At 44.6% G+C, this 26,354-nt stretch overlaps 1 protein-coding gene across 1 annotated transcript in view; it reads right to left on the bottom strand.

Moving 5' to 3' along the window:
* Positions 1–21,533, bottom strand: part of LOC137544209 (vomeronasal type-2 receptor 26-like) — a 54,652-nt gene extending 33,119 nt beyond the window's left edge. Inside the window, exons 1-3 of the mRNA XM_068265288.1 lie at positions 21,453–21,533; positions 12,950–12,993; positions 9,117–9,408 (exon numbers count right to left, since the gene is read on the bottom strand). Coding sequence (XP_068121389.1) covers positions 9,117–9,408; positions 12,950–12,993; positions 21,453–21,533 — 417 coding nt within the window. The remainder of the gene's footprint in view (positions 1–9,116; positions 9,409–12,949; positions 12,994–21,452) is intronic.
* Positions 21,534–26,354: the final 4,821 nt, after the last annotated feature.

Genomic DNA, 26,354 nt, shown 5'->3' with positions numbered 1-26,354 from the left:
TGGGAATTACCAAGTAATCATAGCCATGGATGTCCTTCAATGCAAGGAAAGCCTCCAAGACTCACTTAAAGGAAATTTTATGTGAAATTTAAAGTAACCAGTTACTTACCTGGGGCTTCTTCCAGCGGCCTGATGACCTCCAGGTCCCTCTCCATCATCATGTGTGTCTGTCCCCCTCTGAATTCTTCATTTTTGGCCCAATGCAGAGAGCCTCCTCCATTTCACTCCCATGGCCTGGAGAGTTCTGTGCTTGCACAGTAAGTAAAAATTGCTGTATATATCCGGCGCTGTGGCTGAGAACTCAAAGCTGCATGTCCTATACATATGGAGGCTGGTAGTTACAGAGACCCTGAGCCCGCGGGCCATCTCTGCGCATGTGCAGGCTTCTTCCTCCCCTCTGCTCATGAAGTGCAATATGAACCTCAATATGATGTGCAATGGTGAGTGTCTCCTCTTTACTGAATAGCCTTGGGTATGCATCAGATGTACATGGAAAACCAACTATCAAAAATGTCTTCCAGCAATTATTATTATTATTTGTATTATTATTGATACTATATTAGAACATGTAATATAATAATATGATATAAAATGTAAAAATGTAAATATATAACAACCCGGCACAGTAATGAACACTACTGCACTTTTGAACTGGAACACCTTGGCCAACACTGCCAGATATCAGCAAATCAGGATTCTCAGCAGCGTCAGCAGCGTCAGCAGCGTCAGCAGCGTCAGCCATCACCGCTGGTTTCTTTCATGAAGAACTGCAGAATCACTTCTGAACCTTCGTCTCCCTCTGCCCCTCCCTCCTTAGGGATGACTGGTGGTTCCGTAGTATGACAGCCTCGGCTCTTGGCTTTCAGACATCATCCCCCCGATCGTTCCAGAACCTGCATGAGCCCAAACCAATTTCGGGTACAACCCCCCGTTTGTACCCGGTGCAATAAATGATTCTGATTCTGATAAATGATTGTGAAATAAATCTAATTATTGATTTAACATTCCAAAATAAAATGGACAATGTTCGAAAAGTATAGGCCGTACGGTTACAGTTTATCAATCATGTCCATTCTTCTGCATGGGTTTAATGGCCATCATAATTGTACAACATAGAATCCAAAGAAGAGCTTAAGTCACCAAAACCTATGTGTACCACTTATTTTTCTCTGTTTCTTCAATAGAATCACAGGTGGGAGGTGTCGCTTCAAATGTGGTTCAGGCCTCTGTTTGTCTGCTCGACTTGAAGTAATTTCTTTAATGTTGGATTTTTAAATATGGCTTCCTTCTGGGTACTTTTCACTGATGTTGCCTGACACGTTGACATTTCACTTATCAGTGAGATGAACTAAGTTCATTAGCAAATGTGTGTGCATATGTTGCTAATAAACATATTATCTACATAAACAATATCTTGACCTTTTAATCATAATTATGCCAAGAGATACTCTAGTTCTTCCTATCTAGATTTAATTACGTAAATAATGTTCTGTGATTAATTAATTTGAAATGTTTATCTTATAAACCGTCGTCCATCTTGTCTGACTTTCTCTGTAACTGCAGTCTGTCATCTTTAGAAATTAAATATAAAGTTGATTATAACTATCCTTATATACCAAAATGAAATCAATATGTGCTATTCATAATTGTAAATAATATTTCCACATTTATATTAAACAACTTTCATAATTTCTTACAATATCACAATTCTAAATGATATTAACAGTGGAATGTGAAAGTTTGGGCAGCCTTGTTAATTTTCATGATTTTCCTGTATAAAACCGTTGGTTGTTACAATAAAAAATGTCCGTTAAATATATCATATAGGAGACACACACAGTGATATTTGAGAAGTCAAATGAAGTTTATTGGATTTACAGCAAGTGTGCAATAATTGTTTTAATAAAATTAGGCAGATGCATACATTTGGGCATGCAATTTTATTGATTCCAAAACCTTTAGAACTAATTATTGGAACTCAAATTGGCTTGGTATGCTCAGTGACTCTGACCTACATACACAGGTGAATCCAATTAGGAGAAAGAGTATCTAAGGGGGTCAATTGCATGTTTCCCTCATATTTTAAGTTTCTCTGAAGAGTAGCAACATGGGGGGTCTTAAAACAACTCTCAAATAAACTGAAGATAAAGATTGTTCACCATCATGGTTTAGAGGAAGGATACAGAAAGCTGTCTCAGATATTTCAGCTGTCTGTTTCCACAGTTAGGAACATACTGAGGAAATGGAAGACCACAGGCTCAGTTCAAGTTAAGGCTTGAAGTGGCAGACCAAGAAAAATCTCAGATAAACAGAAGCGACAAATGATGAGAATAGTCAGACTCACCCCACAGACCAGCATTAAAGAACTACAACATCATCTTGCTGCAGATGGAGTCACTGTGCATCGTTTAACCATTTAACACACTCACATAAGGAGATGCTGTATGTGAGAGTGATGCAGAGGAATCCTTTTCTCACAACACAAACAGAGCCGCTTCAGGTATGCTAAAGCACATTTGGACAAGCCAGCTTCATTTTGCAATAAGGTGCTGTTCATTGATGAAACTAAAATTGAGTTATTTGGACATAACAAGGGGCGTTATGCATGGAGGAAGAACAACACATTCCAAGAAAAACACCAGCTACCTACAGTAAAATATGATGGTGCCCCATCATGCTGTGGGGCTGTGTGGCAAGTGCAGGGACTGGGGATCTTGTCAAAGTTGAGGGATGCATGGATTCCACTCAGTATCAGCAGATTCTGGAGACCAATGTCCAGGAATCAGTGACAAAACTGAAGCTGCACCAGGGATGGATCTTTCAACAAGACAACAACCCTAAACACTGCTCAATATCCACTAAGGCATTCATGCAGAGGAATAAGTACCACGTTCTGGAATGGCCATCTCAATCCCCAGACCTGAATATAATTGAAAATCTGTGGTGTGAGTTAAAGAATAAAGAGAGCTGTCCATGCTCAGAAGCCATCAAAACTGAATGAAGTAGAGATGTTTTGTAAAGAGGAATGGTCCAAAATACCTTCAACCAGAATCCAGACTCTCATTGGAACCTACAGGAAGCATTTAGAGGCTGTAATTTCTGCAAAAGGAGGATCTACTAAATATTGATTTCATTTCTTTTTTGTGGTGCCCAAATGTATGCACCTGCCTAATTTTGTTTAAACAATTTTTGCACACTTTCTGTAAATCCAATAACCTTCATTTCACTTCTCAAATATGACTGTGTGTGTCTCCTATATGATATATGTAACTGACATTTTTTATTGTAACAACAAAAGATTTATACACGAAAATCATGAAAATGAACGAGGTTGCCCAAACTTTCGCATCCCACTGTAACACACAAGGTGGCATAATGACATGAAATACAGTTGAAAAGTTTTAGCTGATAATCAACAATGTCTGACTTTAGTACATAACAATTGTGTTTTCTCATAACATCAAAAACATAACAAAAACAAGGTCTAGTTGGTAGGAATAATACAGTATATGGTGGGAATATTATCTAGTTTTGGTAAGAATATGACCTTTAACTGAAAGAAACAATCTATCTTCTAGCTTACTCTTCAATATGTTTAAATAATAACTCTAACAAACATAAAAATCTTTAAATGTAAACACGTTTCACCAGCATATTGAAAACATTATAATTAACCAAAAGAAATATTTAACATGGGGTTCAATGGCTATTATTTAATTCTCTTGTACTCCAAAGTTTTTTGTTTTCTCTTAGGAGATACTTTTTCATCTACTCTTCAAAATAATTTGTCAGCATACTGCAATTGAAAAAGTACTAAAAATTAAGTGAAGTAAGTAAAATTATTCTGAGAGGTTTTCTTTTTTTTTCTTTTTTTTCGCTTTCCGGAGGCTTTAAAGGAATTTTATGGGTAAGTTGATAAGTTATCACATACAGCTGCCCATAGTTATTCATACCCCTGGCAAATTTTGACTTAATGTTACTTTTATTCAACCAGCAAGTAATTTTTTGATGGGAAATCACATAGGTGTCTCCCAAACGATGTACAAGAAGCATTATTGTGGGGAAAAAAAATCATTTCTCAGCTTTTATTTAAATTTGAGCAAAACGTGTCCAGTTCAAAATGATTCATACCCTTCACAAACTGTCACAGTCTGTGGGAAAATCCAAAGTTCTATACCATTCCAAATAGTCCAAGCTGTTCTAAAGCATCCTAATTGCCCTGATTAATTGGGAACAGCTGTTTTCATCAACTCAACAGGTGAAAACCAGCAGCTCTCTGCAGTTGCTCTGTGGACAGTCATGGCTAAGACAAAGGAACTCAGTGAGGACCAGCGGCTGCACATTGTGGCTGCTCACAAGTCAGGAAAGGGCTACAAGGCTATTTCTAAATGTTTTCAACCTCTGGTGGCTACAGTGCAAGGTATTATTACAAAATACATCATGCTCCCCACTGTGGAAAATCTTGGAGGACGTGGTCAGATGCCAAAAGTGACACCTGTGCTGCCCAGGAGGATAGTGAGAGATGAAAGAAAATCCAAGGATCACTACTAAGGCCATCCTGGTGATCTAGGCTCTGCTTATGGCAATATCTCAAGGCAGACAATCCAATGGACACTGCACCCTGATGGGTTCCAAGGATGCATACCAAGGAAGACACCACTTCTCCAGATAAGGCACACAAAAGCTTGCTTGGCTTTTGCAAATGCTCATCTGGACAAAGAAGAAAAACATTTTTTTTCTAATCGACAGATAATAAAACTATCCTTCAGTAGGGAAAATGTACATATTTCTCCAGCAATTCCCTGGTAGGGTTTCCTGTGGGTCGGTACAGTGGGCAAAGTGGCAATGCTTTTACTCTGCACAGCGGCAATACTGCTGAATTAGGACCCCTGGAAAATATAGGCATTATTAACAATAAAAAAATACTGTAAATGAATATGCAAAGTCACCCTTCAAAGCCTCTTTAACCCTTTCTCCCCATGCAGGATGGCATAGCCAGAATGCAGAGTCCAGACCCTATGGGGTTCTGCACCCTGAGCTATACCGTCCTGCATGGCACATGATATGGGGAGCTCTGGAAGAGAGGGGTGGCAAAACCTCCCTCTTTCCGACAGAGCCCTTGTCAATACCATGAGCCACCTCCAGTGCCAAGGAAGAGGTGGGATGCATGCCCTCGGGTGGTGCATGGTGGCATCTGGATGTCCCCTTTAACAAGGGGACTGCAAAAGTATGTAGTATGGAGTATGGGGGTATTGAAGAACCAACCCCTTACCTATTTTCCTATAACATACTTAAAAAGTGAAATAAAAAGCAACAACGAGGAAAGTATTTTATTTGTCTTACTTAAGCATAAAGACTTATATTAAATTAATCCCTAATCCCAAGACAATATCCTTGCCAATATCCAACACACATATTGTCTGCAAACCTTGAAGTTCCCCAACGATTGTTGAATGCTCACATATCAGCAGCACGGTGGCATAGTGGTTAGCTCTCTCGCCTTGCAGCGCTGGTCCCTGGTTCGAATCCCAGCCAGGGTACTATCTGCAAAGAGTTTGTATGTTCTCCCCGTGTCTGTGTGGGTTTCCTCTGGGCACTCCGGTTTACTCCCACATTCCAAAAACATACGGATAAGTTAATTGGCTCCCCCTAAAATTGGCCCTAGACTACAGTACTTACACTTCATAATATAGACATATGGAAATGGTAGGGATTAGATTGTGAGCTCCTTTGAGGGACAGTTAGTAACAAGATATATGTATATATACACTGTACAGCGCTGTGTAATATGTTGGCGCTATATAAATACTAAATAATAATAATATCACATATTTACAAAAGTATAGCAAGCCCCAGCAAAGCATCTTTGAAAGTCCTGCTGGGGCTCCCCATTGGCCCTTGACTAGACCTGGCAGCACTTGGTTGGGAGAGAGTATCTGTGATTTAACTGCATTTAAAAACAATTTTTCTAACTGTAAATTAAAAATTGATTTCATTAAAGGGAACCAGAGATGCCAGATATGGTAAAAGAAAAAAAAGATTTCATACATACCTGGGGCTTCTTCCAGCCCCATCAGCCTGGATCGCTCCTACGCCGCCGTCCTCTGCTGCCTGGATCCGCCGGTACCAGGTCCCGTCACTTCCGGCGGACGTGGCCAACTGTCCGCATGATCAGGGGCTCCCTCCATATCCTCATGCGTGCAGCTGCGCAGTATGCAGCTGAACGCGTAAGGGTATGCTGGGAGCCCTTGTGATGCAGACAATTGGCCACGTGCTGATGCTGACTGGCCAACTGGCCGAAACTACGGGACCTGGAACCAACGGATACAGGAAGTGGAGAACAGTGGCGTGGGAGTGATCCATGCATATGGGGCTGGAGGAAGCCCCAGGTATGTATAAAATCTTTTTTCTGGCGTCTCTGGTTCCCTTTAAGAATGACATGATCTTTTTGATATATTTTTCCCCTTGTTCTCACTCTTCTCCTACACATACTTAGCATATTTGGTGATTTTAGCATGTATGGGGACGTTGCTATTAACTACTAAAGTGGTCAATATTCTGCAATGTGATTTCACCCTGAAATGGTGATTTCACAGAAATGCGTAAAGTTGAATTTTAAATACCCTAAGACCGCCTCACGCTAACGGGCGTGACCGCGGCGGCAGCCCCAGGACCGGCGCCTAATGCCAATTGGCGTCAAGTCCTGGGGCCGGCTACTGCAGGAAATCGCACGTAGGCTGCACGCACATCATCTGCTTGGAGGGCGGAGCTCAGCTGTACTGGGGACAGCCATGTGAGACGGCTGTCCCCCTGGCTGGGACACTAGAGAGCGATCGGCTCTCATAGGCTTCTGCCTATGAAAGCTGATAGCCAGAATTGGCTGGCTGGGGGGAGAGAGGGGTTTGAAAATAAATAAATAAATAAATAAACAGTAAAAAATAACAAGAAAACACTGACATAAATATCTATTACAAAAAAAAAAAAAAACTACTAGGGGGGCGATCGGACCCCACCAACTCTGTTGGTGGGGAGAAAAAGGGGGGGGGGGATCACTATTGTGCTGTGTTTTGTGGCCCTGCAGCTTGGCCTTAAAGCTGCAGTGGCCTATTTTGAAAAAAATTGCCTGGTCTTTAGGGGGGTTTAGCACTGTGGTCCTGAAGTGGTTAATGCAAAAACATGTCATTATCTTGGAAAAGTTCAATAAGTGAAAATATTCCATTTCTCCTGGAGAATAAACATTAAAAAATCGCCTGCTCCTCTCTCTCCTACGCTATCACCCTGGAGCAGCCACAGCTCCCTGATATCAGGGTGCTATGGTTGCAGCAGGGTGATGGCGAGGGTGGGTGCTATAGGAGTGGGTGGGGAGGAGAGCGGGAGCTGTGTGGGAGGGAAAATGTGCCGAGCTCTAGCTATACTAAGTATAGCATCTTTAAATTTGGCTTCAAGGCTCCCAATTAGTCTATTAACCAACCCTCCAGATTCCCATTGGTCTGTTAATAGACCAATGGGAATCTATTCCTGCTAAGCTATAACCGCTAAAGTTGGCAGCCATTAAATTAAAAAAATAAATAAATAAATAACCAATAAAACAGTTTTGCGCAAAATACATATTTTTTGGTGACTATTCCACAGTTGATCCTCCTCCGCCATGCCACTGTTCGTGGTTTGGTACACTTTTCACATTCATTGTGGCTGCAGAGATGTCCGAAAAGTTTTGCTCGCCTATTAATGTCAATGGGGGTTCGCCTGTTCTCAAATATAAGCGGTACATTCGCATTTGCAAACTGAAAATTTGATGTTCGCTACATCACTATTATTTGGCTTGCTGGTGGCTTAGAAGGCATTTTGTGATCACTTTTGCTCCTACATGTTCTCCTAGGTGATATCATCACACCTTATCAATACAATGCCTTTGAAACCACCAGCAAGAGGAAAAGGTGAATTGCATATGGCCATAGGACTGGTCCCATTCACTTTTTCCCTTGTGTAGTCTCCTAGTTGGCTGATGGTGTAATGGTTAAGGGCTCTGCCTCTGACACAGGAGATCAGGGTTCGAATCTCGGCTCTGTCTGTTCAGTAAGCCAGCACTAATTCAGTAGGAGACCTTTGGCAAGTCTCCCTTACACTGCTACTGCCAATAGAGCGCGCCCTAGTGGCTGCTGCTCTGCTCTGGCGCTTTGAGTCCGCAAGGAGAAAAGCGCAATATAAATGTTATTTGTCTTGTCTTGTCTAGTTGGTATGTTTCCACTGTATCAATAAAATGCTTGTTAACCCACCAGAAAGCAAGAAAATACTCAAAAAAAAAAGGATAGACAGTACCCTTTTATTTACTTTTTAGTACCATTTCGATTTCCGAGTGCTTAAAAGTGATTTTAACTACCTAAAGACCGCCCCACGCCAATGGGCGTGGTCGCGTTGGCAGCCCCAGGACCGCCTAACGCCAATTGGCGTCAAGTCCTGGGGCTCTAATTTGCATGAGATCGCGCGCATCTCGTGCTCAGAGGGTGGAGCTCCGCCCCCTCTTCAGTCTCCGAGCGGCAATAGCCGCTCGGGAGACTGTTAGACGGCGTGATCGCCGTCTATTTACTTGTACAGCGCTGCGATTGGCAGCAGCACTGTACTGGGGACAGCCGTGTGACACGGCTGTCCCCTCCATAGGCTGGGGAGTGATCGGCTGTCATAGGCTGAAGCCTATGACAGCTGATCACGCTGATTGGCTGGCGGGGGGAGGGAGGGAGGGAGCACAGAAAAAAAGCACATTTTATTGAAAAACAAACACAAATATTTATATTAAAAAACAAACAAACACAGGGGGGGGGGTGATTAGACTTCACCAACAGAGAGATCTGTAAGGGGGGGGGGGGGGGATCACTTGTGTGCTGTGTTGTACGGGCCTGCAGCTATGCCTTAAAGCTGCAGTGGCCCATTTAGTTAAAATTGCCCTGGTCTTTAGGGGGGGTTACCATTGCAGTCCTCAAGTGGTTAAGCAGAAGATTAAATATTATCTCCTTCACAAACGTATTGGGCTCTTTAATATGTTTCTGCTCTCAGAGGCAGTCTATTGTGACTGGTTAAACACAGAGAGGTACTCATGGTGGACTGTAGTGATCACTTACCTGTGTGTACTGATACAGACTGAGTAACTGGGCCATGGCACGGCTTGTATGGAATGTGGTGTCACCAATAAAACCAGCCACTTCCCCGTGTTCCCTACAGTAATAGTTAGGAGCCTCCATCTTGTTTCCAGACAATATCTTTAGGGCATAGCCCAAGTTTTGCTGGGGATTTTCACAAGTATTGAATAGATGATAACCCAGAGTATGGTTGGGCAGAAGCATGGGGTCCTCGTTAGCTGTATTCACAGAAAGGATTATTGCCAAGATGCTTTTGTACTCCTCAATGTTAACACTGCAGAATAGAAAGAGCCGATCAAGTCACATACAAATACAAACATGAAAGAGTAAAGATAACAATCTAAAAGAACAATCATTATTTTAGACAGCTTCAGATTTAATGAAAACCTGAACTGAAAATTAAAAGTCAAAATAAACATACACAGGTCATACTTACCTCCTGTGTAGTGTACTAATCAATCTCTTTCTCCTCTCCCGCGTCATGTTTGTCCACTGTGATCAAGGGAACGCTCCATCCTCCATTTTGAAAATGGCCATTACCCCATAACAGCTTTCTGATCAGCACACTGCTAAACTGTAACATCGCCCCCTTGTGCCATAATGAAACATGGACATTGCCTGGTACATCAGTTTTCCTCTCAGCTATAACTGACAGCAACTGATATATAACTGACAGCAACTGATATATGTCAGTTCTGACAAAATGTTGTCAAAACTGGGAGGAATCATTGTCGGAAGAAAATGGTGAGCTTCTGAGAGGAACTGATGGCGAGGTAACTATGTAATGTTCATTTGAAGTTACCTCGAGTGTTTATTTTAAATATTTTTACTCCGTTCAGGTTTAAAGCAAGCCTAGGAGGTTTGCAATGCATTGTTTTTAATACTTACCTCAGGAGGGGGAAGCCTCTGAATCCTAAAGAGGCTTCCCCTGTCCTTGTACATTAGCCTGTTCCAGCACTGGATCCCCTGAAGATGTCAACTAGCATCATCCAGCTTGGGCTTTGTCAGAAATTGGTGGGCCTGATCGGGTCCGAGGTGCAGACAGCTCACATCTGCACAGTAGCTTGGACCCAATTCAGCCTGTTTCTTCCAAAGAAAACCAAGTGGGATTGCAAGGTCTTATTCAGGCATCCCACACCTAGAATGAGGTTGTGGAGGTGGACGAGAGAAGCCTCTAGGATCCAGATCAAAAAGAAACCCGGATAGTATTACAAATATACAACATTTAAAAAAAGGTACTAATTTGTCAATGGAGAGTAGGGATGCTCGGTAAATTCCGCGGAATTGTTAATTCCGTGATTCCGTCCGGAATGAGGTCAATTCCGATAGTCAGAACGGAATTACTAAACCTCTCATACGGAATTCCGTGGAAATTTTAAACCGAAAAAAGACAGATACCTGCTACACACTGAGACCTGGGTTCAAACCCTGGCAAAGGTATATAAGCTGTTTTGAAAAACTGCAATTCCCTACAAGAGGATGGATGGATGGTGTAACGATCGGTGAAGCACAGAGAGGATCTGGTGATCTGCAGTATCACTGGGAATACAGATGTATACCAGATTATAAGTGATCTGCAGTATCACCGATGATCCGAAATACTAGCTAACCTCTGTTCACCTGAGTAGAGTGTAGTGTTTGGTGTGACAGTAACACTTTGAGGACTAAGCCTCAGTGCAGCAAGGAGTACTGCACAGACTCCTTCCACAGACCTGAGCCCTCCAAGACGGGAGGAGTCAGACTGACAGTAGGAAGGATGTCTGAAAGTGACCCTCAGGAGGAAGGATCGCTAACAGAGCGAGGAACCGCCTCTAACGGTAAGGTCGGTTCTCGAGGTCGGACAAGCCAGGTCGTACACACATGGACAGATACAGTACAGGATCAGGAGACAAAGGCGGAGTCTAGGTACAGGCAGGGTTCGGCAACGGGGTATCAGATATATCGAGGTACAGAATCAGGAGGCTGAGGCGGAGTCTAGGAACGAGCCGGGGATCGGCAACAGAGTATCAGAAATATCGAGGTACAAGATCAGAGTTCAGGAGGATAGTCAAGGCAGGCAAAAGTCATAGCAAATAAATACAATCAAACTAGTACTTTAGCTATCAACAGAATCTAGCTAAGTGTAGGATTACAGCTCCAGCTGGTCCCGGCACACTTGCGGATCTGACTACGGATCTGGGTGCTCCCACATATGTGATTGCAACGCCAGACAAAGAGCAAGTGAACAGCCAGCAGTATATATACACAAGGACCTCTCCAGGACCTCCCTAATTGCTGGACCAATGAGAGTTGTGGAAAATGTCAGCTGACCCGCCTGGTCAGCTGACTCACTTCTGGCTTTTATTTAAACTCAGCCTCTGTGCTCGTGTAAGTCTGAATCTTGGTGGACTATCAGTCCCAGCCACACCAGTACTGTTTTGCAATGTATCTAGTGAACCAAGTGTGGGAGCCGCCTCCAATGCGGATTCCGCCGTTACCAATGCGGATTCCGCCATTCCCAATGCGGATTCCGCCGTTCTCAATGCGGATTCCGCCGCTCTGCCTGAGCGGCATGGGGCGTTTTTTCCACGTTGTGGCGTCCTGCTGGATGCGGAAACAGCCGCCTCACCTTGAGAGGCCGCGGCTTTTCCGCGTTTCATTACAGATGGATGGATGGATGGATGGAGGAGGAGGAGGAGGAGGAGGAAGAGAGAGAGAGAGAGAGAGAGAGAGAGAGAGAGAGAGAGAGAGAGATTTTTAAAAATTATTGATGGAATTCGGAATTCCGCGGAACAGCTCTGGAATACCAACGGAATCTCAGATCGGCGGAATGCGGAATTACCGCGGAACGGGAAATTGCAATTCTGAGCATGCCTAATGGAGAGTCGGCTGTGCTGTACCCACATGACTGGAGATCTAGGGGGAGAAACAAGTGTAGCAAAAGTGTAAATTTGGGGAGCATCTGAATAAAGTCCAAAGAAGAAGGTATACTACATGATAGATAAATAAATAAATATGAGAGTATACTTAAAAAAGAAAATAGATAGAAGGAAAAAGAAACAAGAGAAGACTGAAGGAAGTTTGGAGTAAAAACAAAAATAAAAAAGCTAATTGTTAAGAGAAGATGATGATTAGTTGACCGACATTTTATCTATTTAATGATTTTTAAAGGAATTATCAGGCGATTTTATAAAAATCTGCTTTACTCACCTGGGGCTTTCTCCAGCCCCTTGCAGCCTACTGTCCCACGCTGTCACCTCCGCTCTCCGTGGCTTACTGCGCAGGCGCAGAACTATTGCGCCTGCACAGTAAGCCGCGGACAATGTGGCCGTGATTGACAGTGACGCTTGACGCAGGTGCAGTAAGGGTGACCTCGAGTTCATCCTCTACACTGTGCGGCGACAGCGGGGCAGCGGCGGAGAGCGGAGCGGTCAGCGTGGGACAGTCGGCTGCAAGGGGCTGGAGAAAGCCCCAGGTGAGTAAAGCAGATTTTTGTAAAAATCGTCTGATGATTCCTTTAAGTAGAAACGTCTTTGTTTTTGCTGTGCGAAAGTAAGTGGCATTTTTTTTAAGTATTTAACAATACTTATTTCTACAGATAAAAAAATAACTCCGATGCAGACATGCTTTTGTAATAAACAAGACAGGAAGTTTATTCAAGACAGTGTTTGATCGAAAAAAAAGGTATCTTAAACCTTTATCCAAAATTATGTCCAGTCTGTTCAAAGTAAAATAAAACTGTTGGGTAGTTTGAATTGCGGTGAGGTGGTTCAAAAACAACTTTCCTGGTGTGATTTAAAAATAAATAAATAAACAACATTGAAGATCTCACTTACCAAGAAAGGTTGGACAAACTGGGCTCATTTAGCTTGGAATTTAGCTAGGAAAAAAAGACAACTGAAAGGTGACCCGATTAACATGTATAAATACATCAAACAGCAATACAAAAATTTGGCTGATGCAATTTTTGTCCCTAGGGTTGAACAATGGAAAAGGAGACATGATCTGTGTATGGAAGAAAAAAAAAGTTTATGCCATCTATGTAGAAAGGGCCATTCACAGTGAGAGTGGTTAAAATCTGCAATATCTTAGCTCAGGAAGTAGTTATGGAAAACTCTATACCCACATTTAAAGAGCAGCTTGGGTGCCTATCCTTTGGATGGCTATAATTATTACTGGGTAATTCCTGGAAAAGTTGACCCAGGGATTTATCTGACTGAAAGAGAAATGTATCGCCTTCCCCTGGATAAACTGTGATATGTGCGGGTGCAGGATGGTGGAGGGTTTTTTTTTTTTGTTTGTTTTGTTTTCTGGTTGAACTTGATGGACAAATGTCTTTTTCCAACTGAACTAACTATGTAACTTTGTAACATTGGAAATGCTGAAAGACTTTATAACTGAAAAATACAGATTTTTTTTAATAGTTATGGAGTACAAGGGACCCTTGTTTTATGTTTTGCAATCTGTAAAAGAAATAAGAATCTTCAATGTCCTCCAGGGTGACCTATCATTAAAGGGACACTTAAGTCAAACAAAAAAAATGAGTTTTACTCACCTAGGGCTTCCAATAGCCCCCTGCAGCTGTCCGGTGCCCTCAACGTCTCCCTCCGATTGTCCTGGCCCCGCCGGCAGCCACTTTCTGTTTCGGTGACAGGAGCTGACAGGCTGGGGAAGCGAGTGATTCTTCGCCTTCCTGGCCACAGTAGCGCCATCTATGCTGCTATATGGTATATGATATATGCTATAGCAGCATAGATGGCGCTACTGTGGCCAGGAACGTGAAGAATCACTCGCGCCCCCAGCCTTTCAGCTCCTATCACCGAAACAGGAAGTGGCTGCCGGCGGTGCCAGGAGGATCGGAGGGAGATGGCGAGGGCACCGGACAGCTGCAGCGGGCTATTGGAAGCCCCAGGTGAGTAAAACTCATTTTGTTGTTTGACTTAAGTGTCCCTTTAAGGCTACTTTCACAGTGGGAAGTTGAGGTTTGATGTGGCGCTAAAGTCGCACCGCAAGCTTACAATGCAACGTCTCAAAAAAAAAAATAGCCGAAGGCGGCGCTGAGAGGGTTAACTAAGCTGCACATTCCAAAGAGGGAATCCCCAAACCCTCAAATGAAATAAAACAATTTATACAATAGAGGAACACGCGCTAATACCAATCACTTGATGCTTTAATACACAACTTTGTTAAAAAATGTAACATTAAAAACTAAAAACCACACTAATAAATCCAACACTTGCACACACCACAATCTCACCATACCATCACTTTTACTCTACAAAATCCACACCACAATTCATGTAAAGTCCTCAGTAAAACTCTCACTCACTCCCGGTAGTGCACAATGCCTAATGATTTCCTGATTGCATATATAAAGAATGGAAGTTAGCCAATTCATCTTGCACCCTAAATTAGTGTCCCAGCAGAAGTGATTTTCTAATACTGTGTGTAGAAAGATAAAAGTTGATACAAACATAGATGTTCCTAGAAAGAGAAGGGAGACTCTCACTTCTATCCCAGCAACTGTTCCTAACTGAGATGGTAAAGGGGCAAGATGTCAATGTACGCTGAAGCCCCAAAAGATCATGGATTGTATCAGCAAAAAAATAAAAAATGTTATTTTGCCTATGCCTCCTTTAGTGGTGACTAATTTGGTGATTTTCTTGGGTTCTGGACTTACCTACCCCCAAAATCATCATCTGAATCATGAGTAGCTGTTAATATGAAAGCCTGTTTTCTGTGGATTTACTTGGAGTAGCTTGGTCAGGCTATAAAGTGAACATCTGTTTTCTCCCAGCTGGAAGCATGATATCTGCACGTCACCACTTATTCTCTTAGTTGCATCCTCTCAGTGGAACTAAGACTAGTAGGACAGGTGTGAACCGGTGCTGCCAAGATTCCCATCCACAAGGTGGTGATGAATCTGGACAAGGCTCTTCACACAGATTAGATGCTCTGCTAAAGCAATGGCCAGAATAGGACACCTAATCCCAGACACAATCCCCTTCAATAAGATATACAGTAAGGGCAAAAAAGACTTACGATTGGCAAACAGGAGACACTAGAAATTTATCGATCTCTTCCAGACCTCTTCTTCGAGACTCATAGTGAGCAGAGATTAATCCTCCTACAATAAAATCTCCCTCTTTATAATATTCATATTCAAACACAAATCTAGAGGCATTGAGTCTACACTGAGTGTCCAGGCTCCAGGCTATGACTGCTCCATAGTAAGTGACAGAGAGAAGTGACAGCAGATAACAGACTGACTGTACAGGAGACAAGTCCATGTCACACAGCTGAGTGACTGTCACCGGTAGCTGTGCACATCCTCAGCACAGTGATGGAACACACAATCACCAGCATCTTATATACATCATCTAAGACATATTTACATTCAAAGACGCAGCTGCAGAAAAAAAATAGCTGATCCCAGAACTGCAATACGAACCTTAAATATACAATGTTCTAGCTTATGCGTCTATTTTGTGTCCATCTAAACCTGTATAGATGGAAATTGCAACATAAAGTTGTGGCCAACAGATTTGAGAATGGCATAAATAGTAGTTTTCACAAAGTTTGCTGCTTTAGTGTTTTAGGTATCATTGTCATTTGTCAATTGTTTCTGCGGTGTATTGAAGTATAATTACAAGCATTTCAAAAGTTTCAAAGGTTTTTATTGACAATTACACCAAGTTTATGCAGAGTTAATTCTTTTAGAAGAGATTCACAATTTGCCCTGGCATGCTGTTAATGAACTTCTGGGCCAAATCGAGGCTGATGACAACCCGATCTTTCATAATCAGTGTGTAACAAACTTATCTGGTGTTGTCTCTGGAGACTGCTCTGATAGTGGGGAGCAGCTGGAGGAAGCTTCCTCTTCCTCTTTGGTGAGTCGCATCCCCGGCTCCCCTGTAGATGTGAGTCAGCATGTTGTTTCTGGCAGCTCAGAGCTGCTTTTGTAGGTTAAGGAGGCGTGTCTGAGGTGTGTCAGCTGATTCCTGTGGTCAGCTGACACTTGCTGCAGGGATGTTGCTGATTGGTCTGATTTTCCAGGGGGCTTGGTCTGTGCTCTATTCCTGCTATATAAGCCTGGACATTCTGTGTTTAGGATGGACTGAGAAATAGAGAAATGTGTGCTTCTTTATGAACCATGACTTTCCTGATTCAGTCCCATCAATCAATATGAGTTGTGCCAAAAATAAATGAAATAATGAAGTTGGGGAGTTGGACATCCGTGGCATAGATAGCTTGATAGATATATAAAACAGTAGTTCAACACACTGTGCAATCAGAACATCCAGCAAGTACAAATGCATACAATTAATGTGTAAATTAAATCATCATCATCAACTAAAGGATCTCTATATATAGTTAATGTGGTCCTGATTTAAGATTAATGATTTAGACACTGACTTTAGAATAATACAGGCACTTGGCTGTGAAGAACTGGATACTGTAACGATTGGTGTCTCCACCGAGGTGGTGAGTGCATCAAGATGGCTGTTGAGTGCGTCCATTTTGTTTTTCAGGTCTGCCGATCTGTAACGATTGGTGTCAGCACACAGAGAGAATCTGATTATTGATGATCTGCAGAATCATCAACAATACAGATGTACACCTGATTATGGATGGTCTGCAGAATCACCAACAATACAAGTATGACTAACCTCTGGACACCTAATGAAGTGTAAGTGTTTGGTGTAACTGTAAGCTATCTCCCGTGAGGCGGGAGACACAGGCAGCTCAGCCAGGAACCACCTGAGGGGCAGGTGGCCCTCGGCTGTGCAGGGACTATCTCCTTGAGAGAGGGAATAGAGAGAACCTGGCAACCAGTGATACTTGGTGATCAGATAATAGACTGTACTGCAGCCAGGGGACTCCAGAGGAGTAGAGGCCACTGGCTGCTAGCAGGCCAGACTCTCTGAGGAGCAGGAGTCCTAACAGCTAACTGACACTTGGTGGAATAGTGTCACAGCTAGTACAGATAGACTGAGCACTCAAGGGATGAGTGACAGCCTGGAGGGTCGGGCAGGCCAGGTCGGCAACACATGAGCAGATAAGGTACAGAGACAGAAGGCTGATTTGGTCACCGGGTACAGGCAGGGTTTGGCAAAAGGTAGGCAGATCTGCAGAGGTACCGAATCAGAAAGCAAGAGAGAGGTCGACAGAGCAAATAGTCATAACAGATATAAAGCACAGTCCTAGTCTGAGGTGTGAGGTCCTTGGTCTCGACACCCAGGATCTAGTCTAGAGAATAACTCAGCAATGACACAGTAATCCTAAGCTTGGGTGTGAGGTCCTTGGTCTCAACACCCCGGAACTGGTCTAAGGTATAACACAGTAATGACACAGTGATCCTAAGCTTGGGTGTGAGGTCCTTGGTCTCAACACCCCGGAACTGGTCTAAAGTATAACACAGCAGTAATCTGGCTAAGTGTGAATTCCCAGGTCCACCTGGTTCTAACACACTGTGGGATCTGACTGAGGTCTGAGTGCTCACACGTAAGTATTCGCAACAGCAGACAACCAGAGACTGACCAGCAAGATCCATATATACTGCAGTGCTCCTCCGTGCCGCCCTGCACCACTCAGCCAATCAGTAACCACGCTGGGATCAGCTGATCGACCTGATCTGCTGATCACTCTCCTACTGGCATAAAGGGCCTGCCTTCTAGTAGCTCTCCATTTGTGTGCACTAGAAGGCCCAGGCAAACCAGACGCATGCTGCTGTGCGGAAACCGTCGGTCTGAACGTGGAAGCAGCCGCTCCACTGCCAGACCACGCGGCGGCATCTCCGCAATCCACTACAGTACCCCCCCCCCCCCCCCTGAGGAGTGGACTCCGGACACTTCCCACTGGGATTCCCAGGATGTGAGTCATGAAATTCTTTCTTTAATTCCTCTGCATGCATGCGACAATCTGGCACCCAAGTTCTTTCTTCCGCACCATATCCTTTCCAGTGGACCAGATACTGCACAGAATTCTGCACTAATCGAGAGTCCAGAATCTCTTCAATCTCATATTCAGGTTGATCATCAACCATCACAGGGGGGGGGGGGGGGGGGGAATCCACGTGCACTGCCGGCTTCAACAGAGACACATGGAATGATCTCACACCTCGCATGCTGGCTGGGAGATCAATTGTGACATTATTAATTTTTCTGGTCACTGGGAATGGTCCTATGAATCTAGGACCCAGTTTGGGTGACAGTTGCTTCAGGGCCAAATGCCGAGTGGACACCCACACCAAGTCTCCTGGAGAAAATTTCCACTCTACGGACCGCCTCTTGTCTGCCTGTTTTTTTCTGGGTCTGGAAAGCTTTCCCCAAGTTCCTCTTAACCATTCCCCGAATCTCCCTCAAAGCCCTCTGCCAATCCTCCAAGGCTGGGAATGGTGTAGACGCCACAGGCAACAGGGCAAACTTGGGTGATCTTCCTGACACTACCTGGAATGGGGAAAATCCTGAGGAGGAACTTTTCAGGTTGTTGTGTGCAAATTCTGCAAACGGCAAAAATGTTACCCAATCGGACTGAGCATCTGCAACATAACATCTGAGAAATTGTTCTAGAGACTGGTTAACTCTCTCGGTCTGGCCATTGGTCTGTGGGTGGTAGCCTGATGAGAATGCAAGGTCCATATCCAGCTGATGGCAAAAAGCTTTCCAAAACTTAGACACGAATTGGACTCCCCGATCTGACACTACATTTTCCGGAATGCCATGCAGCCGGAAAACGTGGTGGATGAAGAAATCAGCCAATTCCGGAGCAGAGGGGAGTCCTTTCAATGGAACAAAATGAGCCATCTTACTGAATCTGTCTACTACCACCCAAATGACATTTATGCCCTCAGACCTGGGGAGTTCTCCTACAAAATCCATGGACAAATGAGTCCATGGTTCACTTAGCACTGGTAAGGATTGTAAAGTACCAGCAGGAGCCTGGCGAGAAGGTTTACTCCTAGCACACATTGCACATTCTCTTACAAACTCCTTACAATCTGTTGCCAACGTAGGCCACCAAGCACATCTGGCCAGTAAATCCTAAGTTTTGGTGGCCCCGGAATGACCAGCATTTTTGTGGGAATGGAACAGATGTAGGAGTTGCAGACGAAAAGGTAGTGGTACAAACATAACCCCATCGGGCTTCCCCTCTGGAACATCCTGTTGGTAGGGACTCAGAGTGACTGTCCAATCCTTCCAGGTCTCAGTGGCTGGCAAAACTAACTTCTGAGGTAGAATGGTCTCAGGGGCTGAGGGCTGTACTGTCTCGGGTTTGAAACACCTGGACAAGGCGTTGGCCTTGATGTTTTTATTAACAGGGGTATACGTAATTACAAATCTGAATCTTGAAAAGAACAAATACCACCGGGCCTGACGAGGGCTAAGTCTCTTGGCGCCCTCTATGTACTCCAGATTTTTATGATCTGTATAAACTGTGATAGTATGTTCTGCACCTTCTAGCCAATGTCGCCATTCCTCAAAAGCTAACTTGATAGCTAAAAGCTCCCGGTTGCCTATATCGTAGTTCTTCTCTGCGAGTGAAAACCTACGAGAGAAATAGGCGCATGGGTGGAGTTTGCCTTGCAAACCCAATCGCTGAGACAATACAGCCCCCACCCCCACCTCTGAGGCATCAACCTCCACAATAAAGGGGAAGGTGACATCCACATGTCTTAATATGGGTGCAGAACAGAACAGCTTTTTCAGTATAGAGAAGGCGGAATGTGCCTCTGCTGACCAGTGGTAAGTATCAGCCCCCTTCTTGGTGAGACTGGTGAGAGGCGAGACCACTGAAGAGTACCCCTTTATAAACCTCCTGTAGTAGTTGGCAAAGCCCAAAAATCTTTGGAGCGCCTTCAGTCCCACAGGCTGAGGCCACTCCAAGACAGCAGAAACCTTTCCAGGATCAATGGAGAGGCCAGACGTAGAGATAATGTACCCCAAGAAGGCAACAGAGGTTACTTCGAAAAGACATTTCTCTAATTTAGCGTAAAGCAGATTCTGTCTTAACTTCCCTAGGACAAACTTAACATGTTTTCGATGTTCCAAGAGATTGGACGAGAAGATCAGTATATCGTCCAGATATACTAAGACGAACTTCCCCAACACCTCCCTGAATACCTCATTAATCAAGTCCTGGAAGACGGCCGGGGTGTTACACAATCTTGTTTAAGCCTCGATAATCAATCCAGGGATGAAGGCCTCCATCTTTTTTTTTACAAAAAAGAATCCTGCCCCTGCTGGTGAACGAGAGGGACGGATGAAACCCTTGGCCAAGTTTTCTTTGATGTATTCCTGCATTGCCAGTTTCTCAGGCCCAGATAGATTATAGAGGTGACCCCCATACAACCAGATCTTAAATTGATGGGACAGTCGAAGGTACGGTGGGGGGGGAAGTTTATCTGCTGATTTGGGACAGAATACGTCAGCAAATTCTGCGTATTGAGTTGGCACACCTTTAACCTTAATCTTGGTGTTACCCACGGTTACTTTCGCTAAACAGTGATGATGACAATGGGTAGACCAGCTCGTTAGCTGACCTGAAGCCCAATCTATCTGAGGGGAGTGAAGTTGAAACCATGGCATGCCAAGAATAACGGTGGAGGTTGCCATACGCAGGACCAGAAACTGTAGACTCTCTTTATGTAGCACCCCAACACTGAACATCAACTCCAGGGTCCGCGATAAGGGATGTCTACTTTGCAGAGGAGAGTCATATACCGCAGTGACCAAAACCTGTTGGTCTAATGGAAGTATGGGAACCCCCAAATTCTTTGCAAACTCGTAATCTAAAAAGTTAGCCGCTGAACCAGAGTCTATAAAAGCTTCAGTGGTAACAGTCTGACCCTCCCATGTGACGGAACAGGGAAGGAGCAGACGATTATTGTTTAGAGGTAATAACTGCGCGCCTAGGGTATTACCTCTGACTAACCTAGGCGGCAGCGTTTCCCGACTTTTTAGGACAATTCTGTACCTTATGACCCTCCTCTGCACAGTACAAACAAAGCTGTTCTGTTTTCCTGCGATTCTTTTCCACCCGTGTCAATTTTGACTGTCCAATTTGCATTGGCTCTGGCGGAGGTGAAACGGGTAGAGGAGAGGCGTAGGAGACATATCTTACAGTGTTCTTACCCCAGGTTTGTTTCTGATAGCGTAAACGGCGATCAACCCGTACTGCTAAAGAGATTGCCTCATCAATAGATTTCGGTTCAGGGTGTCCCAACATCAAATCAGAGACTGCATCTGATAGCCCAGATAAAAAACAGTCTAACAACGCAAATGTCCCCCACCCAGCTGACACAGCCCACTTCCTGAACTCAGCTGAGTAGACTTCTACCGGATCCTTGCCCTGACGCAAAGTCTTAAGCTTCCACTCAGCAGTAGAAGCAATGTCCGGATCATCATAAATAATGGCCATGGCCTTAAAAAAATCCTCAACTGATGTCAAAGCCTCATGCCCTGCCTGAAGGCTATATGCCCATGTTTGAGAATCCCCTGACAAAAGGGTCTTAATAAACGTAGTTCTCTGTGCCTCAGTTCCTGATAAATTGGATCTTAACTCAAAATACGACATTACTCGATTTTTAAAGTTCTGAAAGTCAGAGCTATGACCAGAAAACCTTTCGGGTACAGACATACGCAAGTCTGTACTTAGAGGAGATTGCACTGCATTCACAGCCGTCTGAAGGACCTGTATGGACCCAGACAAAGCAGTAATCTGGGTCTGATGACCGTCCAACACCCTGATGAAATTCTCCACCGAGGTGGTGAGTGCATCAAGACGGCTGTTGAGTGCGTCCATTTTGTTTTTCAGGTCTGCCGTTCTGTAACGATTGGTGTCAGCACACAGAGAGAATCTGATTATTGATGATCTGCAGAATCATCAACAATACAGATGTACACCTGATTATGGATGGTCTGCAGAATCACCAACAATACAAGTATGACTAACCTCTGGACACCTAATGAAGTGTAAGTGTTTGGTGTAACTGTAAGCTATCTCCCGTGAGGCGGGAGACACAGGCAGCTCAGCCAGGAACCACCTGAGGGGCAGGTGGCCCTCGGCTGTGCAGGGACTATCTCCTTGAGAGAGGGAATAGAGAGAACCTGGCAACCAGTGATACTTGGTGATCAGATAATAGACTGTACTGCAGCCAGGGGACTCCAGGGGAGTAGAGGCCACTGGCTGCTAGCAGGCCGGACTCTCTGAGGAGCAGGAGTCCTAACAGCTAACTGACACTTGGTGGAATAGTGTCACAGCTAGTACAGATAGACTGAGCACTCAAGGGATGAGTGACAGCCTGGAGGGTCGGGCAGGCCAGGTCGGCAACACACGAGCAGATAAGGTACAGAGACAGAAGGCTGATTTGGTCACCGGGTACAGGCAGGGTTTGGCAACAGGTAGGCAGATATGCAGAGGTACCGAATCAGAAAGCAAGAGAGAGGTCGACAGAGCAAATAGTCATAACAGATATAAAGCACAGTCCTAGTCTGAGGTGTGAGGTCCTTGGTCTCGACACCCAGGAACTAGTCTAGAGAATAACTCAGCAATGACACAGTAATCCTAAGCTTGGGTGTGAGGTCCTTGGTCTCAACACCCCGGAACTGGTCTAAGGTATAACACAGTAATGACACAGTGATCCTAAGCTTGGGTGTGAGGTCCTTAGTCTCAACACCCCGGAACTGGTCTAAAGTACAACACAGTAATGACACAGTGATCCTAAGCTTGGGTGTGAGGTCCTTGGTCTCAACACCCCGGAACTGGTCTAAAGTATAACACAGCAGTAATCTGGCTAAGTGTGAATTCCCAGGTCCACCTGGTTCTAACACACTGTGGGATCTGACTGAGGTCTGAGTGCTCACACGTAAGTATTCGCAATGGCAGACAACCAGAGACTGACCAGCAAGATCCATATATACTGCAGCGCTCCTCCGCGCCGCCCGGCGCCACTCAGCCAATCAGTAACCGCGCTGGGATCAGCTGATCGACCTGATCAGCTGATCGCTCTCCTACTGGCATAAAGGGCCTGCCTTCTAGCGCGTGCGCTCTCCATCTGTGTACTAGAAGGCCCAGGCAAACCAGACGCATGCTGCTGTGCGGAAACCGCCGGTCTGGACGCGGAGACAGCCGCCCCGCTGCCAGACCGCGTGGTGGCATCTCCGCAATCCATTACAGATACATACAAGATGTCTAACGTCTCTACAAGACACACACTTTTCTTCTGGTGGACTCAAAGCACCAGAGCTGCAGCCACAAGGACGCGCTCTATAGGCAGTGGCAGTGTTAGGGTGTCTTTCCCAAGGTCTCCTCACTGAATTGGTTCAGGATTACAGTAGGAGCCTAATTTCTTTTTATTGATGATATTATCATCTGGTCTGCAAGTGAGTAGGATCTTTTTCAATTCCACAGGAACTTTAATGCTTTCCATCCTACAATCAAATTGAAACTTACCTACTCTCAAACTGAGATTAATTGGTAGCAGGAAAAAAGGGCGCCAGCTGAGATTGGACAAAAATGCAATTATAGTTAATAACGGCGAAAAAAGGGTGCCACAATAGATTTCATCAACAACATTAGAACATTACAGTTTTTGAAGTATGTTATTGTTTTAGAAGCTTGCAACGCTATAGTTTTTGTCATATTATTTTGTTTGTATGTACAGATTTTACGTTATCAAAGATATTATCATTTCTATGTGTAAAAGGGTGTTTCTGCAGAGGGAGTGGTTAGGGTTAGGCACCACCAGGAGGAGTGGTTAGGGTTAGGCTCCACCCAGGTGAGGGTTAGTTTTATGCAACACCAGGGTGGGTGGTTAGGGTTAGGCACCACCGGGGGGGTTAGGCACCACCAGGGGGGTGGTTAGGCAATGCCGGGAGAAGGTGGTTGAGGGTAGGCGCCCCTTAGGGGAACGGTTAGTTTTAGGCACCACCAGGGGAGGGTTCTGTGTGAGGGTAGGGTTGGGTTAAGCTGTATTGTTGAATTACGTAACAATTTTTAACGTTAATATGTTTTCGTTATTATTTCCCGTCTGTTTTTACAATGGTATTTATGGTTAACCAAGTTTGACAACAATCTTTATCGTTATCAGATTTCATTGTCCACCGTCGCAATTTCATTATCCAGCCGAGCCCTGTTTTTTACTGTGCCCTTCTTTCATGCAGGCATTTAACTTTATGGACAGCATTATACACATCAGGGAAAACAACCTACAAACATCTATGCACCTCAAACAAACAAACAATCAGGGGTGCTCGGACAGTACTTTTTAAAATCTGAATTGATCCAGATCCGGATACCCAGATATCTGAATCCGACCTTTTAGATATCCGCGTGAACGCGGATATCCGGATGCATTGTCCATGGATATCCGACCTATTCGGATATCTGGATAGAAAAAACAGAAGTGCCCTTTAAAATGCTTACAAAACGTTTTGGAAGGTGAAAATACCCCCAACCTCCTCCTCCTTCATGGATCTTGTCTTCCAGGGATTTGTAGGATGTCAAAAACAAGCTCACACACATTGGCCAGGAATCAAACCCTGGTCAACTGCTTGGAAGGCAGCTATGCTCACCACTATACCACCCATATTACAGGCTGAAGCCAGCCAGTTCACTCATCTCTTCATGAAGGGCCCAGGAGTAGTCTTAGCTACCGTAATATCTATGTTACGGCAGGGCCCTTATTACACTTTCTCTTACCGGACTATGGAAACCGTTTTGCCCATGCGATAAAGCGAGGTGCAAAAATAAAATCATGAGTAGCAGAGGATGGTTTAAATCCATCAACCTATGGGTTATAGCAGTGCAGTTTCTAGGCTAAAATGCACCCAGGGCGAGGGTGTAAAATTGCGCCCCCCCCCTCCCCCCGAAGCAAGGTATGGGTGCCCGCAGTATAGGTTAGCCAGGTCTAGTTGCGCTCAGTATAGATTCCCCCAGTATAGGTAGCCCAGAATAGGTACCCCAGTATAGGTAGCCAGCTATAGGTCCCCCCAGTATAGGTAGCCAGGCATAGGTGAGCCAGTATAGTTGCCCCCGCTATAGATTAGCCAGGTAGGTGCCTCCAGTATAGGTAGCCAGTATACTTGCCCCCAGTATAGGTTAGATAGGCAGGCACCCCCGGTATAAGTTAGATAGGTAGGTGCCCCCAGTAGTACAGGTTAGCTAGGTGAGTGCCTCTAATATAGGAAGCCAGAATAGTTGCCCCTAGCATAGGTTAGATAGGTAGATGCCCCCAGTATAGGTTAGTTAGGTAGGTGCCTCCAATATAGGTAGCCAGTATAGTAGTCACCTATATATGCTAGCCCCCAATACAGGTTAGATATGTTAATGCTCCCACTATAGGTTAGATAGGTAGCTGCCCCCCAGTATAGGTTAGATAGGTAGGTGCCCCCCAGTATAGGTTAGATAGGTAGGTGCCCCCCAGTATAGGTTAGATAGGTAGGTGCACCCCAGTATATGTTAGATTAGGTAGCTTCCCCCTCAGTATATGTTAGATTAGGTAGCTGCCCCCCAGTTTAGAAAGGGAGGTGCCCCCCAGTATAGGTTAGATAGGTAGGTGCCCCCCAGTATAGGTTAGATAGGTAGGTGCCCCCCAGTATAGGTTAGATAGGTAGGTGCACCCCAGTATATGTTAGATTAGGTAGCTTCCCCCTCAGTATATGTTAGATTAGGTAGCTGCCCCCCAGTTTAGAAAGGTAGCTGCCCCCCAGTATAGGTTAGATAGGTAGGTGCCCCCCAGTATAGGTTAGATAGGTAGGTGCACCCCAGTATATGTTAGATTAGATAGCTGCCCCCTCAATATAGGTTAGATTAGGTAGCTGCCCCCAGGTTAGATTAGGTAGCTGCCCCCCAGGTTAGATAGGTAGGTGCCCCCCAGTATAGGTTAGATAGGTAGGTGCCCCCCAGTATAGGTTAGATAGGTAGCTGCCCCCCCAGTATAGGTTAGATTAGGTAGATGCCCCCCAGTATAGGCTAAATTAGGTAGCTGCCCCCCCTCCCAGTATAGGTTAGATTAGGTAGGTGCCCCCCCAGTATAGGTTAGATTAGGTAGTTGCCCCCCCAGTATAGGTTAGATTTGGTAGTTGCCCCCCCCCCCCAGTATAGGTAGCCAGGTAGGTGCCTCCAGTATAGGTAGCCAGTATACTTGCCCCCAGTATAGGTTAGATAGGCAGGCACCCCCGGTATAAGTTAGATAGGTAGGTGCCCCCAGTAGTACAGGTTAGCTAGGTGGGTGCCTCT

Source organism: Hyperolius riggenbachi, chromosome 1, assembly GCF_040937935.1.
Source record: "Hyperolius riggenbachi isolate aHypRig1 chromosome 1, aHypRig1.pri, whole genome shotgun sequence".
NCBI lineage: Eukaryota > Metazoa > Chordata > Amphibia > Anura > Hyperoliidae > Hyperolius > Hyperolius riggenbachi.
This window is presented reverse-complemented; position numbering and strand designations above follow the sequence as displayed.